At 43.2% G+C, this 14,060-nt stretch overlaps 1 protein-coding gene and 1 pseudogene across 2 annotated transcripts in view; both read right to left on the bottom strand.

The window, feature by feature from the left end:
- The window catches only part of SLC17A5 (solute carrier family 17 member 5), a 57,058-nt gene that overhangs the window by 6,521 nt on the left and 36,477 nt on the right, over nucleotides 1-14,060 (bottom strand). For both annotated transcript variants that reach the window (XM_004696304.2, XM_045294627.1), the window contains exons 7-9: nucleotides 11,780-11,938; nucleotides 7,880-8,012; nucleotides 5,855-6,002 (exon numbers count right to left, since the gene is read on the bottom strand). In XM_004696304.2, the coding sequence (XP_004696361.1) occupies nucleotides 5,855-6,002; nucleotides 7,880-8,012; nucleotides 11,780-11,938 (440 nt within the window). The remainder of the gene's footprint in view (nucleotides 1-5,854; nucleotides 6,003-7,879; nucleotides 8,013-11,779; nucleotides 11,939-14,060) is intronic.
- On the bottom strand, nucleotides 4,074-5,135 carry LOC115870999 (annotated as a pseudogene).

Below are 14,060 nucleotides of genomic sequence, written 5' to 3'. Positions count from 1 at the left end.
CCCATTTGGATAGTAAAAGTGGCCCCTTGAGGTAAGGGTTATCATCTCCATTTTATAGTTAATGACTAAAATGTTACCTAATTTGTCTGACTCACAGTCACCATTACAAGGTTATAATCAATAGGAGTCTAAGGTCACCTTGTTAAAACACAGGGATCTTTTAAAGGAAAAGAAAGGCCAATTTTCTCACGGTTAGTTTTTCATCATGGGCACAGAGCTGCAGGCTTTGAAAGCTCTGTGATCCTCAAGTGGTCTTGCTCTAACTGGTCGAGTGTTTTTCACTACATAGGCACTTGTTTGTTATCAGAGCAACTGAAAAAGGCAATTAAATGACCACATGATCATAAATTATGGAACCCCACTCCAGTTAACCAGGCCACAGGGACTGCCCATTGACGAGCCAATAACGTCTAAACTCACTCTTGTCCTTTCTGCGGTCCTGCTTAGCAGTCCCTGCACCCCTAGTCTACTCACGGACATGCCCTGGTCTTGTGCCTTCCTCCACACTCCCTGTTCGGGGTGCCCTTCTTCGCTCTTCCAGCACGTGGCTCACTCCTCTGGTCCTACTGGTAGTACTTCTCTTGACATCCTTACCACCACATTCCCGGTTTCCCTTGGCTCGCTGGCCACTCCTTGTTAGTCTCCTCTGTTCGTTACTTCCCCCCTTTCTGCTCTCTAAAGAGGGAAGCTTCTCAAGATCCCTTCCTGGTATCTCTTATCCGGTCATTCTGCCTCCTCCGCCAGGCAATCGCTGAAATATTGTGAAACGTGGATTGTTGTTAGTTGCTGTGGTGTTGATTCCAATCCACAGCAACCTCATCGGGCGCCCGGGGCTGCAAGCCGCACGGCTGGCAGTTTAAACTCACCAGCCACTCCTCCGGAAAAAGACGGGGCTTTCAACTCCCGTACACAGTCACAGTATGGAGGGAAATGCCGGGGCAGGCGGTTCTACCCGGTCCTATAGGGCAGCTACGAGTCGCCATCGACCCGATGGCAGTGAGTGGAATGTGTTCATGTGACCGAGGTAGAGTAGAACTGGCCCATCGGTTTTCTAGGCTATAAGAAAGATGAGTTTTTCTCTTATCAAGATTTACAGTCTTGGAAACCCACAGGGCAGTTCTATTGTCTGGGGCGCTATGTGTCGGGCCTGACTTGCCGGGGCAATTTTGGATTGGAGTTTTCAGTCGTTAACACAGCAAATCACCGGGGTTTCCTCCTGTGGAGCCCCTGCACGGGTTTGAACCATCAGCCTTTCAGCCAGCAGCCACAGAGCTGACCACTGCACCAGCAGCAGGGCTCCTTTAAGACGGAGAGCTCTGCTCCTCAGTTTCCATTTCCAGCCAGACCTAACCCCCCAAACTGCAGACAGCCAAACACTGATTTTCTGGACGCTGTCACAACCGTCTCAGATTTAACGTGCTTCACGCCGTGGGCTTTCTCTCCAGCACGGCTCCTCTTCCAGGCTTCCATTTCAGGGCCACGCTCGCCTACCTAGTGGTCCCTGCGAAAGACATCAGAACCATCGTCCTCTGAGACCTCCTCATGCTTCAGAAATTTCCTCTACTGCCAGTTAGAATCCCCAAGCGTCTCAAATCCATTGCCATCTTCACTTGATCTCAGCCCAAAGCCAAGAAGCGATCCATCGCCTCCTCCTTACCCACTGCAGTCACCTCCAGCTGTCCTCGAGGTCACTGCAACAGCCTCACCGCCGGGTTCCTCTACTTGTGCTTTTGTCCATCGGAGAGGAGAGCCTGTCACTTTCTGCCCTCACGGGATAAAATAAAAAATGCGTGTGCACTTATCATGCATTCTTACTAATACAGCTACGTCTATGGAAGACTGAGTGAGTAGGCTCCTGCCTCCTCCCACATGGAATTTCCTGCCACGTCCTGGGGACTTCCTTCTTTGCATCTCAGCCATGAGGTCTCTTAACTGTGTCTGTTATGATCGGAGCGAACGTGCACAGAGCAAGTCACTTCTGTCCAAATCACTCCTACACTTTATTTCTGACACCAATCACCATTCACACAATGGAGTAGCACTCCGGTCTCCCTCCCTGTGCTGTTACCATGCATCTTTCATTTTCACCCCTTAAACCAGCGGTTCTCAACTTGTGGGTCCCGACCCCTTTGGGGGTTCAATGACCCTTTCACAGGGGTCGCCTGATTCATAACAGTTGCAAAATTACAGTTATGAAGTAGCAACATAAATAATTTTATGGTTGGGGGGTCACCACAACATGAGGAACTGTATTACTGGGTGGCAGCATTAGGAAGGTTGAGAACCACCGCCTTAAATGGTCTTCATTAATTAATGGAAACACCACTTTCTTTTTCCTGACGTATAAATTCTTCTGCCTGGAATACATTTCCTTTTACCTTGCTATGCCTGTCCTTACTATACTCTCATTTCTTCTTCAAAAAAATCTGTTATTTGTATGATTTTCCCCACATTGTAGGTGCTTAATATGTATTTGTTGAAAGAATGAACCATCACAGTACACTATGATTTCAATTCATTTAACTTTCCTGACCGAGGCTGATCCCATGACAAACAGAACCCTAGTCATGCTTTTCCAGTGCTGATTGGAGAGGCACATGCTGTATTAGGTGCTGCCAGGTCAGAGCTGAAGTGTGGGGACCCTGTGCACAACAGGACAATACACTGCCGGCCCTGTGCCACCCCCACAATCGTCACGTTGGAGCCCATCGATGCAGCCACCCTGGCAAGCCACCTTGTTCCAAGTCTTCTTTTTTTGCTGCCTCTAGTTTACCAAGCATGATGTCCTTTTCCAGGGACTGGTCTCTCCTGATAAATACCCAAAGTAGGTAAGTCGGAATGTCACCGTCCTTGCTTCCCAGGAGCACTGTGCTGTACTTCCGAGAGAGATTTGCTGGTGCTTTTGGCAGTCCATGGCACCGTCAACATTCTGTGCCAGCACCGTAATTCAAAGGCAATGATTCCCTGCCAGTCGTTCTTATTCAGTGTCCAACTTTCACAAGCATACGAGGTGGTGGGAAATGCCCTGGCTTGGGTTAGGCGCACCTTAGTCCTCAAAGCAACATCCTTACTTTTCAACACTTAAGAGAGGTCTTGTGCAGCACACTTGCCCAAGGAACTGTATCACTTGATCTCTTGACTGCTGCCTCCACGACCAATGATCGTGGATCCAAGCAAGATGGTATCCCAGACGGCTTCAACCTCTTCTTTGCTTATCATGATGTTACCTATCGGTCCAGTTGCAAGTATTTTGGTTTCTTTACATTAAGTTGGAATCCATACTAAAGGCTGCAATCCTTGATCTTCATCAGCAAGTGCTTCAGGTCCTCTTTACTTTCAGTAAACAAGGTTGTGTTATATGCATATCGAAGGTTATTAATAAGCCACCACTTGTCTGTCGGCTTGTTGTGCTGTGGTGGCTTGCATGTTGCTGTGCTGCTGGAAGCTGTGTCACTGGTATTTCAGATACCAGCAGGGCCACCCAACGTGAACAGGTTTCAGCAGAGCTTCTGGACTAGAACAGACTATGAAGAAAAAATAGGCAGTCCACTTCTGAGGAATTAATTAGCCACTGAAAATCTTATTCATAGCATTGAAACATCATCAGATACTGAAATGCATAGTAGTTATTCATAAATGCCTGTTTAAAAATAAAAATGGTCTAAAATTGTACAAAGAATAGTAAATTGGACTTAAAAATTTAACACTACAACGGTTTTAACTTAGGGATTTAATAATTAATCGAATCTATTTCTGGCTCTGAGAATTTAAACTGGTTTTAATTAAGTGAAAGAAACATGCCTAAAGATAATTAACTAAAGAACGTAACACTTTCTCTTTCAAACTGACAGATACTTAAGAGTCAGTATATTATCAAATTTTGTTCCCATACACTTTTAATGACTAAAAAAACCTACTGTCCAAGACAAGCGGTTACAACTATCAAATGCACAATGGCCAGTTTCATATAACACTAAAGAACAATGAGATCCAAAGGCTTATGCAGCTTAACTTTTTTTTGGGGGGGGAGGGGATCTAATATCTTCATTGTCAGGGTCCCTCCGTCTTCCAATCTATAGAAAAACCCCACACCTGGGTGAGTCCTGGGGCGGAGAGGCAGGGGGTGTGGAGACCGCTGTGCTCCGGGGCACGGGGAGGCTGCCAGCTCTCCTCTGGTACCCACTGGGGGTAGGCACCCAGCGATGCATGCCCTTTTGCCGGTGGCCTTCATCCTGCCAGGCTGCTTCCTGCAAGGCACCGTCCCCAGATCTGTGTCCTGGCTGTGCTCCAGCTCCTCCTCGCTGTGTGTCAGCAGTCCCTCCTCATCACCATCGTCTCGGGCCTGGGCTTCTCCCTAGGGCGTGCCTGCCTCGGAAGCCGTGTCCTCCTGAGGGGCTGGTGGCCGGCTGTTACTGCCGCTGCCACCACCACCGCTGTTGCTGCTTCCGCCACCACCACCGCTTTCCCCCTTCCTCTTGCCATCTGGGCTGGCCTTTTGCTCCTCGGCAATCTGCTCGGCCCAGCAGGGCGTCGATGCTGGACCTGATCTGTGTCAGCTCTGTCTTTATGTTCTGCAGCTCACTGCTCTTTAACCTGACCTTGCTGAGCCGCTGCCGATGGCTGTGGAGCGGGCAAAGAGCTTGACAGGTATGGTAGCTTTGACACACCGGACCAAAGGGACTGTGACCCGGGGTCGCTTCACGGGGACCGCCCTGGGCACTGGCACAGGTGACAGATGGCCCCTATAGTCGAAGAGCCTATATATGGCAGATGCTGCTCTGTTGAGCCCCTTGGGTCTGTTGGGCTTGGGTTCTCCGGCATGTTGATGTCCAGGGTCTGCCCAGTCAGCACTCACCCGTTCTCTCCGCTCGTTAGCATGCTGGACAAAGGCATACCCCGTGTGCACGGAGCAGCCAGTCACACGGCCGTACTTGGAGAAGATGGTCTCCACTTCGGACTTCTTCACCACAGCCGTGTTGAGGTTTCCAGTGAAGACCGGTGAGTTGATGGACTTGGGGTCATTCTTGTTGGTTACGTTGCTCGTCTGAATCTTCAGGGACATGGTGGCCACCAGTATCACAGCTGAGTCAGCTGCTATCTCCTGCCTTGGGTTATAGGGTCAGCACCGGCTGCCTCAAGGAGCAGGACTTGCCTGCACCGAGAGCTCTCACAGTTTAACTTTTGTTGGAATTCTGAATCTTGATAGTCTTTCTGTTCCAGGGCTATCAATGGACCAGCAAGGTACAAAGCCGAGCATAAAGTAATGTGCAGTTAATTCGTATAATATAGCTAATTGCATAAAAGAATTCCATGAAACTAAATACCTATGTGAAAAGTGAATCTAAATACATTATCCACAGAATGTGGTTAGCTAGAGACGTGTGCTGACTAACACTATTTTGAGATGGCCATACAGTTGAGGAGGCGGAAGATGAGGAGCTAGCCAACCAGCAAGGTCGCATCTGGGTATGCCATTTCTACTCCTGGCAGCAAATTTAGTCATAAAATAGTGGAAGGCTAATGCTCTAGAAATACATCTTCAAGTAAGCATGGAAGGAACTGGGCAAACCTTCTGGTCTGCTCCTTGGCATTCACCTGCCATCTAAGTGCATTCCATCTGCTGAGTCCCATGGTGAGCCCCAAGGACGAGAAGGCATAATCTGCCTGCACGAACTTTCTATTTCAGCAGGGTAGACAGAGAGCCAGAATTAGGTGATAATGTATTACAGGAAACATTTCTATGGGAAATTAAAAGTTTCAATTTAAAAACAACTTTGTGCTTCAATTGTCATGTGAAAAGGAGCCGTGGTAGGAAGTCAAGAGCAATCACAGCACATCTTTACATAGCACTCACGAAGGAGCGATATCCAGATGGTTGATGCTGAATCCAGACGAGGCAAAGCCTCCCAGGCTTGTTGATATAGTTAGGAACACAACAGCCAATGAATAATCACAGCCAATAAAGCCAGCAGCTACCAGGAATATGGCAGGTCCAATCATCCCTGTAGGTGAAACAATTATAAAAAGAAAAAAACAAGTCCCAGAATTAATATTTGCTTGCTGTACCTTAATACAGTAAAAATATGAAATTTGACATTGCTGCCCCCTAGTGTAGAAACACTGCACTACAATAATAAAACAAAAAAATCACATAGGGTTTCATAGTGGGGAAAACTACTAGGAAAATAGGGGCATAATGCACTAATAGAAAAGTAAAAGTAAACTCTCATTATGTAATGTTATTAAATCTACATTTAGGCAGAACTCAGATAAAATTCTACTTATTGGAGAAAAGAACAAGAAGAGATTAATTGAAAAGACAGATGATGTAACTGACACAGAATGAAATGTGAAATTCACACATAGTTGAAGAACCCAAATGAAATAACTCAGTTGGAGTTAGAAGAATACTCTATCTCAATTTTAACAACGGAAACTACTACTGTACACACAGTTCCTTAGACAGTCAAACAGGAAATCTAAGGAATCAGTTTTTCCTCTGCCCACAGAGTGGACAGGACACACAGTCACTGGGATGGGCACGGTGTTACGTGTCCCAGCTAGCTGGATGTGGCCACTGAGTACCTGAAATGTGCTTAGTTTTAAATTTCAATGAGCTTAAATTTAAATATAGGTAGTCTCCTGCATAAGATATGTTTGTGTCGCCAGGAACAATCTCAAATCTGTTGCCTGGAAGCATGGACCCGAATGCTGGTCACTGCAAAATGAGATGTTGAAATATACGAAGGGAAAACGCAGGGCCAGGCAGACAACGCTCACTGATTTGCTGACTAGAAACACCAACTCCATTCCCGGGGAAAATCCAGGAAGCACAGCACTAGTGGAGTGGTTAGGAAAACTGATAAAATGCCCAGGCCGTCCAACTCGATGTTATCACGAGTACATTTTTATGATTTTTGTATTTTTTATGTCTGTATTACAATATACCTGTAAGTTTATATATAATGCTGCCAACCCCCTAAAGGCAAAAACCTGCATTATAAAGACTCTGATATTAAAGAGCAACAATAATGGGGGTGGGGTGGGGTGGGGGTCAGAGCTACTGGACTTATGGCAGAACTGACTTACAATGGCATCCTCAGAATAGATGGAACCCGGTGTTAACTCATAGCCTTCAACAGTATCTTTAGGAAATTGAAAGCAGCCTGGAACACATGATAATTTAAGATTGCTCTAGGTTCTCGTAGTTCTAGCCCATTGTTTACAATGACTTTGAGAAATAGTTGGGAAAAATATTGACTAAGAAATTTCTGAATACATGAAAAATGTAAGTATATTTTAAATTACTTTTAAATGAAAACAATTTTAAAATGTATTCACTTAAAGCAAGAATAGAAGTTAAAATAGTTTCACTGCAAATGGAGAGCTGAAGACAAAGAAATTTATAAAGTTCTAGGGATCACCAGCAAAACAAACCATTAAAAAAAATTAAGTCACTATGGGGAGCCCTGGTGGCACAGTGATTACATGTTGGGCTGCTGACTGCAGGGTTGGCAGTTCAAAACCACCAGCTCTCAGCAGGAGAAAGACGGGGCTTTCCACTCTCATAGGGGTTTGCAGTCTTGGAGACTCCCAGAGGCAGTCTTATCCTGTCATATACTATGAGTTAGCATTGAGTCGATGGCAGTAAGTTTTTAAAAATAAGAAAGAAAATCAAGTTAAGTCACTAAGGTGAACATATATTATTTAAATCCTAATCCTCAAAATGCAGTTCAAAAATGAGCAATACTTTTGTATAAAAATGTGCTAAATGCACTGCAGTGTTTTAATATTAGAACAAAGTAAAAAGCCATTCATAATTTTGCCTTACAATGTAAACAACTTAAATACAGACCAAAAGAAAACCTGATTTACTTACCCACCAGGCTAAAAAGTCTGCGAACACACAGAGTTGAAAAATGCCATTTTGCCCTTAAGTTGTCCGCAACTTGACCAGACAGGATTATACATAACCAACAGCCAAAATAAGGCACTGCAGATAAAAACCCATTCTGAAGGAAAGAGAAAATATAGGGCTAATTATGGGAGGAAAACACACACACACACACACACACACACACACACACACACACACACAGCCAACTAGCACTTCAAAACAAAGGGAATGCATGGTAATTGGCTGTTGATTTTCACATAATTATAGTATATCAGCAGCTTTCCGAATGATTACCAGACTCAATTCAGTACAGCTCTTAAGAGTCTGACTCTGGGAACCAGGTTCACACAGTCCAGTTTGCTCAAGGTAATCCTGACTACGCCCTTGGGCTTCCATGGGGGCTGGAGGAGCCCTGTAACCTCAGATGGGGCTTCCAACGGAGAAAATAAGTCTTCCTCACTGCCCCACTAAACAGTTTCTGTCTCCAATGTTAATTTCTTCATTTACTTAAAAAAATAGTTTGCTTACAAACTATAATACAGATAGAGAAAAACCACATAAATCAAATGTATGTTATTTATCTCCATGTACAACAGCCCCTTTTGCCATAGTATCAGAGAAACTGGATAGTGCCCTGCAATTATTACTGAATATTTTGATCAAAGATTACATAGAAGAATCCTGACCCCAAGGGGGATAATACAGATTTTAAAATTCTTACAGACGCCACACTTTCTGGAGTCATGGAGGCAGATGAACCCCTAAAACAACTGCCTTGAGGTCACCTTTAAACCTTAAACTATCCCACAAAGTCGTTTTAGAGCTAAACAAAGTAAAAGATGTATGCATTGTGCTCTTTTATGGGATCAAATTGACCAGGGCAGCTCAAAAGTTCAGACAGGAATCTTAGGGGCAGTGAGTTCATGCTGCTGTGGGAGCAGCAACTCTGGGTGCACAGCACAGAACAGAGTCAGTGACACTACACGACATGTGAGATCCTGGGTTTCACTGTGCAAATTCTCAACACATGTAAAATTTAAAGGGAAAAAACTTTTCCCAAACAACTTAAAACTACTAAAATGCTCAACATTTATCTAATTCATGCAAATCTCCATAGTTAGTAAGCTCTTTGTTCAAGGGTATGATTTTGTAGTCACTTATTTACAAACATGATTCTAAAATATTAATATTCAAAAGAGGATAACAGATTATTATGCCATCTCTCATTGAACTGTAACAAACAAGGATATGCTTATTGAGGGAAAACTAGGGAAAAAAGAAAAAGTAGGATAACTAAAGAAAAATGTATAATGCTATAAATATGTTAAGTTAATGAGATTTTAACAATGCTTCTCAAAGTTAAGTTTATTTTGAACAAAGGCTGTTTCATGAATATACAGTATTGAATTTTTAAAATCCATTAAAAATAAGCTTGTGTATAACTAGTTTTTTTGGTAAATCATTTTATTGTAGGCACTTACACCTCTTATAACAATCCACAGATTAATTGTATCAAGCACATTTGTACTTATGTTGCCATCATCCTTTTCAAAACATTTTCTTTCTACTTGAGCCCTTGATATCAGCTCCTCTTTTTTTCCCCTCCCTCCCCTACCCTCGTGACCCCTTGATACATGATAAATTATTATTTTCATATCTTACGCCGTCCTCTGGTGTGGGGGGGCAGGAATCTTATATGTTGATCATTGCGATCGGTTCTCCCATAATTATAGTATTTTTAAAAGAGCAGTATTCATACTTCTTTTTTTGTGTGCAAACCCTTCATATTCTTTTAGTTTTGATTCAGAAAGAGAATACCTTTTTTGTATCAAGATGCAAGTTAAAAGATTCTCGTCTTAAAAGTCTCTCACTACAGAAGTTGAGAAAAAAAAGCAGATGAAGGTAATTTAGTGTACAACACTAAAGACTTGCCAGCTATTGGTATTTTATTTTGTGGCCAGTTCTCTCAGAATTCCAAATAGAAACACCAGTAAAATGCTATTTAAGTATACTTATAAGTAAATGAAAAGTTTTGTTATGATATTGAGATTTGCTATTCTTAATTTGAGTATGGGCCTTAATTGGACTCCAAATCATAATTACCATATTAACTTTTTAACATACAATCCATCACTGCCAAGGACATATAGTTAGACACCATTACTAGAGAGTGGAGGAAAAACAAGGTAGTCCACACTCACTGAAAACTATTCTATCCCAGGCTGTTGCCCAAGCCTCGCTCGTATCTAGTTTGTGAAAACAGTTAGTGGACATACAAGCCAAATGATGTCACAACTTGGCTTTGCACAGACGAAGCTGAAGGCTTGGTCCACGTGAGCAACGTTTTCAATCTGTTTTGAAAGGTAGGTGACAGGAATTAACAGGCTTTCAAGTTCGCACGTCTAAGCAGTCAGTGCGGCCGTGCAGTGGCCTTTGTATTTTAAGAACCAGACCCCTGGCCATTCTTAACTGTGACCACTCAGGCTGCGTCTTTACTTTACAAGTTCTTTTTCAATTGGGGGCTAAATCAACTCCATGACATTGCACACCACACTCTGTTCACACATATACACATTGATTGATGGTCATCTGGCTTGTTCCTGATTTTCGACTATTCGGAATGATGCTGCTATGAACATTGATGGTGTGAAAGTTTTTGTATAGTTACATGTTCTCAGTTATCTTGGGTATAGACCTAGAAGTAAAATTACTAGGTCATATGGTATCTCTGTTGAACTTTTTGATTAAATGGCCAAACTGTTCTGCAGTGTCGGAACCATTTTATATTCTTATCCTTAATGGATGCAAGCTTCAATATCAGCATTATCCTTGTCATAATTTGTTATCCACCCTGCCTTACTCCTCCAATGAGAGCCACCTTAGTAGTTTGTAGTAGTGTCTTATTGTAGTTTTGATTTGTCATTTCCTGATGATTAGTATCTTTAGGATCCCCGATGCTGTCAGCTGTCAGGCCAGTGTCAGACTGCCACTGCAAGGTCAGTGGGTTCAAACCCCAACAGTCTCCCTGGAGAGAAAGACAGAGCAGTCTGCTCCCGGGAAGCAGTGCAGCCGGAGAAGCCCTGGGTAGGACGGCCATGACGGCAGTGGGTTTGGTTTTGGTGGGAGGTCTTCTGCACTCTGAAGTTTTAAATTTGGATGACCCCTAATTTATCAACTTTTAATTTTGTGGTTTACATTTTTGGTATTTAATTTTAGTTCTTACATTTAGATTTTTATCATTTACTTTGAAGGCAAAAACTATCAATTATAACAAACAAAAAAACACTATCAATTTTCTTTGCCAATTGTGCCTCTTACTGTGAAATTAAAAAAAAAAGAAAATTAAAGATAAGATTTACTCCTACATGGCACATACAGGCACTCTTGAATTAGTAATATGTTTTGCTGTGTATTTCTACAATAATAACAACAAATAAAAAGATGAGATTTACCTTAGATTCATCAGTGTAGATAAGAACTGTCTCAATTTGATGGTTTTGGAGGTAATTAGCATTTTACTTATACAGCTTGACAGTTTTACAGCTACAGCTCCTCTGAGAAGCTCTCCCAGCCTCCCCTCTCAGCTGCCCACAGAGTTCCACTACGTCATCTGATATCCTGGCATATTACTGGCAACGAGTTTTGCTTTTCTGGGTCAAGGGGATCAAGCGATAGATATGTTGAATCAAAAGTTAACACACAATGCGAGAAAAAGGGACAATGTGGAGGCCAAACAGAGAAGTGCCTAAAATTGAGCATATCAGAGTCAAACGGAAGATACAAACATCACTGAGTTTCACACAGATTACAAAACAAATTCTTTGGCTAGTTTAAACTTCATGTGCCACATAACGAAATAAGCAGGTGATGATGTCCCCTCACCTCCTGAACATTAAACCTCAGGATCTCCTTCATGTACGTAGGCAGCAGTGTCAGCAGCGTGTAAAAAGTCCAGTTGTAGGAAAAATGTGCTACTACGATGGCACACAGCGGCAGAGACCTGAGCATGGGGATCCAGGGCACCGACTTCTGGGAAGAGAGCTGTGGGGAACAGGCTCCATTAGCTGTGCTCCTGATCAGACCCACACTGCACGGCTACACTTTCCTCTAGACTACAAAGGGTCCTAGGCGCAAGTAGAAAATCCGATGTTTACATCAATTCCGGCGAAATATTAAATAGCAAAATACACATAAACTGTTGTTTATGTGAAAGCAACAAAGGTTTTTCCTGTTAAAATGAAAGAAATGTATACATTGCTATCTTATTTGTTCTTTGAAGTCATTTTAAAATCTACACAGCCTGAGCACATTAGTACATGTAGCTCAAAGATGAGTATGTATACGCTGTTCGTGTGTCCCCTTTGTTCACTGATGAGATGCATGATCAGACAAGTGTGGAGAACACTGGTTTGAAGTTTGGACGTTTAAGCCTGTGAAGTTTCTCCAAAGCAAGACCATCTCTGTTTCTTTCTCTAGGGTTCACGCTTCCTTCAAAAAGAACAACAGGCACAACCTTGCGAGCTGATTTTTTATTTGAAATCTTGTTAGATATGCTCCTGTGCTGCAGGGGAAGAAGGGGGAACATTTACTCTTCTAGAGCAGTAGTCCTCAATCCGCATTAGACTTCAGAATCACCTTTGACATGCTACAATTACAGAAGCCTGTGCCCCTCCCCGGAGCCCTGGTGGCCTAGTTGTTAAGCATTGGGCAGCTAACCACAAGGTGGAAGCCACCTGCTCCTCAGGAGAAAGAGAAGGCTTTCTACTCCCACAGAGTGACAGTCTCTGAAACCCACAGGGGCAGAACTCCTCGGTCTACCAGCTCTACCTTGACGGCAGAGTTTTGTTGAATGTGTATTCAAAGCCTGGGATCCACTCTGCAAAGCCTGGAATCCACTGCTGCAAAGCCTGGGATCCACTGCTGCAAAGCCTGGGATCCACTGCTGTCGAGATTAAAGAAAGGCTCCGAGGAGAGAGAAAAAGGCTCAGTCTCAAGATTCTGAAGGAGGATCGATCATAAGCTCTTTTTAAATGGCCTTGCAATCCACAAAGGGAATCAAAGTATACTTCTAGGTGGAAAGGTGTTAGTTTACATATAGTGGAGCAGACCCCTCACTGAAATACAACTTGTCATGTGAAACACTTAATAATTTAAAGATTTCTGCTATACTTTCATGTACTGACAGTTGAAATCAGAAGTAGACTTTCATTCCCTTTGTGGATGTTTTTGAAGAAGATTTTGCTCTGATACTAGCTTTTTGCCACAATTTAGACATAATCTGGTTTGTATAAATCCGGCAAAAAAGAAGTACTTAGAGCCATACTGGCATATTTTTACCATGTATATGTAGCAATTGCATTTTTGATAACCTATTTTTTAAAAAAATTATTTTATTGGGGGCTCTTTACAACTTTTATCACAATCCATACATCCATTCCTTGTGTTAAGCACATTTGTATATATGCTGCCATCATCAGTTTCAAAACATTTTCTTTCTACTTGTGCCCTTTGATAACAGCTCATTTCCCCCTACCCCCACCCTCCCTCATGAATCCTTGATAATTTATAAAAATCAGCCCTCCCCCACCTGCTATCTCCCTTCACCCATTTTTCTCTTGTCCACACCCCTAGGAAGGGGTTATAGGTAGATCATTGTGATCGGTTACCCCATTTCCCCCACCTTCTCCTTACCCCCCTGGTATCTCTATTCTCTTCATTGGTCCTGAGGGGGATAACCTATGTTTTTGACAAATCCCGGACCTTGACCAGCTATCTGTCAACCATGTAAATCTAACCCGCTGCAGGCTTCCAGTATCTGAATACAAAGCCACGGTTAGAATTTTGGAAGAAAGAGTAAGAGGGTGAGATAGGTGTTGCTGGGTGCCATCAAGTCGGTTCCAACTCAGGGCCCTTCTGAACAACAGAATGAAGCATCGCCTCGTCCTACACCATCCTCATAATGGCTGTGTTTGAGCCCACTGTTGGGGCGTAATGCCCCCCCCCAGGATTGGTCTCTCCTGGTAACTTGAGTCAGGCGCATTCTGGCTATAACCCTTCCAGACAGATATGGTCATCCTTCTGGCAGTCACGGTTTATTCAATATCACCAACACCGTCATTTAAACCAGCGGTTCTCAACCTGGGGGTCACGACCCCTTTGGGGG

Source organism: Echinops telfairi, unplaced genomic scaffold (assembly GCF_000313985.2).
Source record: "Echinops telfairi isolate 266 unplaced genomic scaffold, ASM31398v2 ScPeMD7_3533;HRSCAF=4204_0, whole genome shotgun sequence".
Classification (NCBI taxonomy): Eukaryota; Metazoa; Chordata; class Mammalia; order Afrosoricida; family Tenrecidae; genus Echinops; species Echinops telfairi.
Note: the sequence above shows the minus strand (reverse complement) of the source record. Positions and strands in the feature narration are given on the sequence as shown.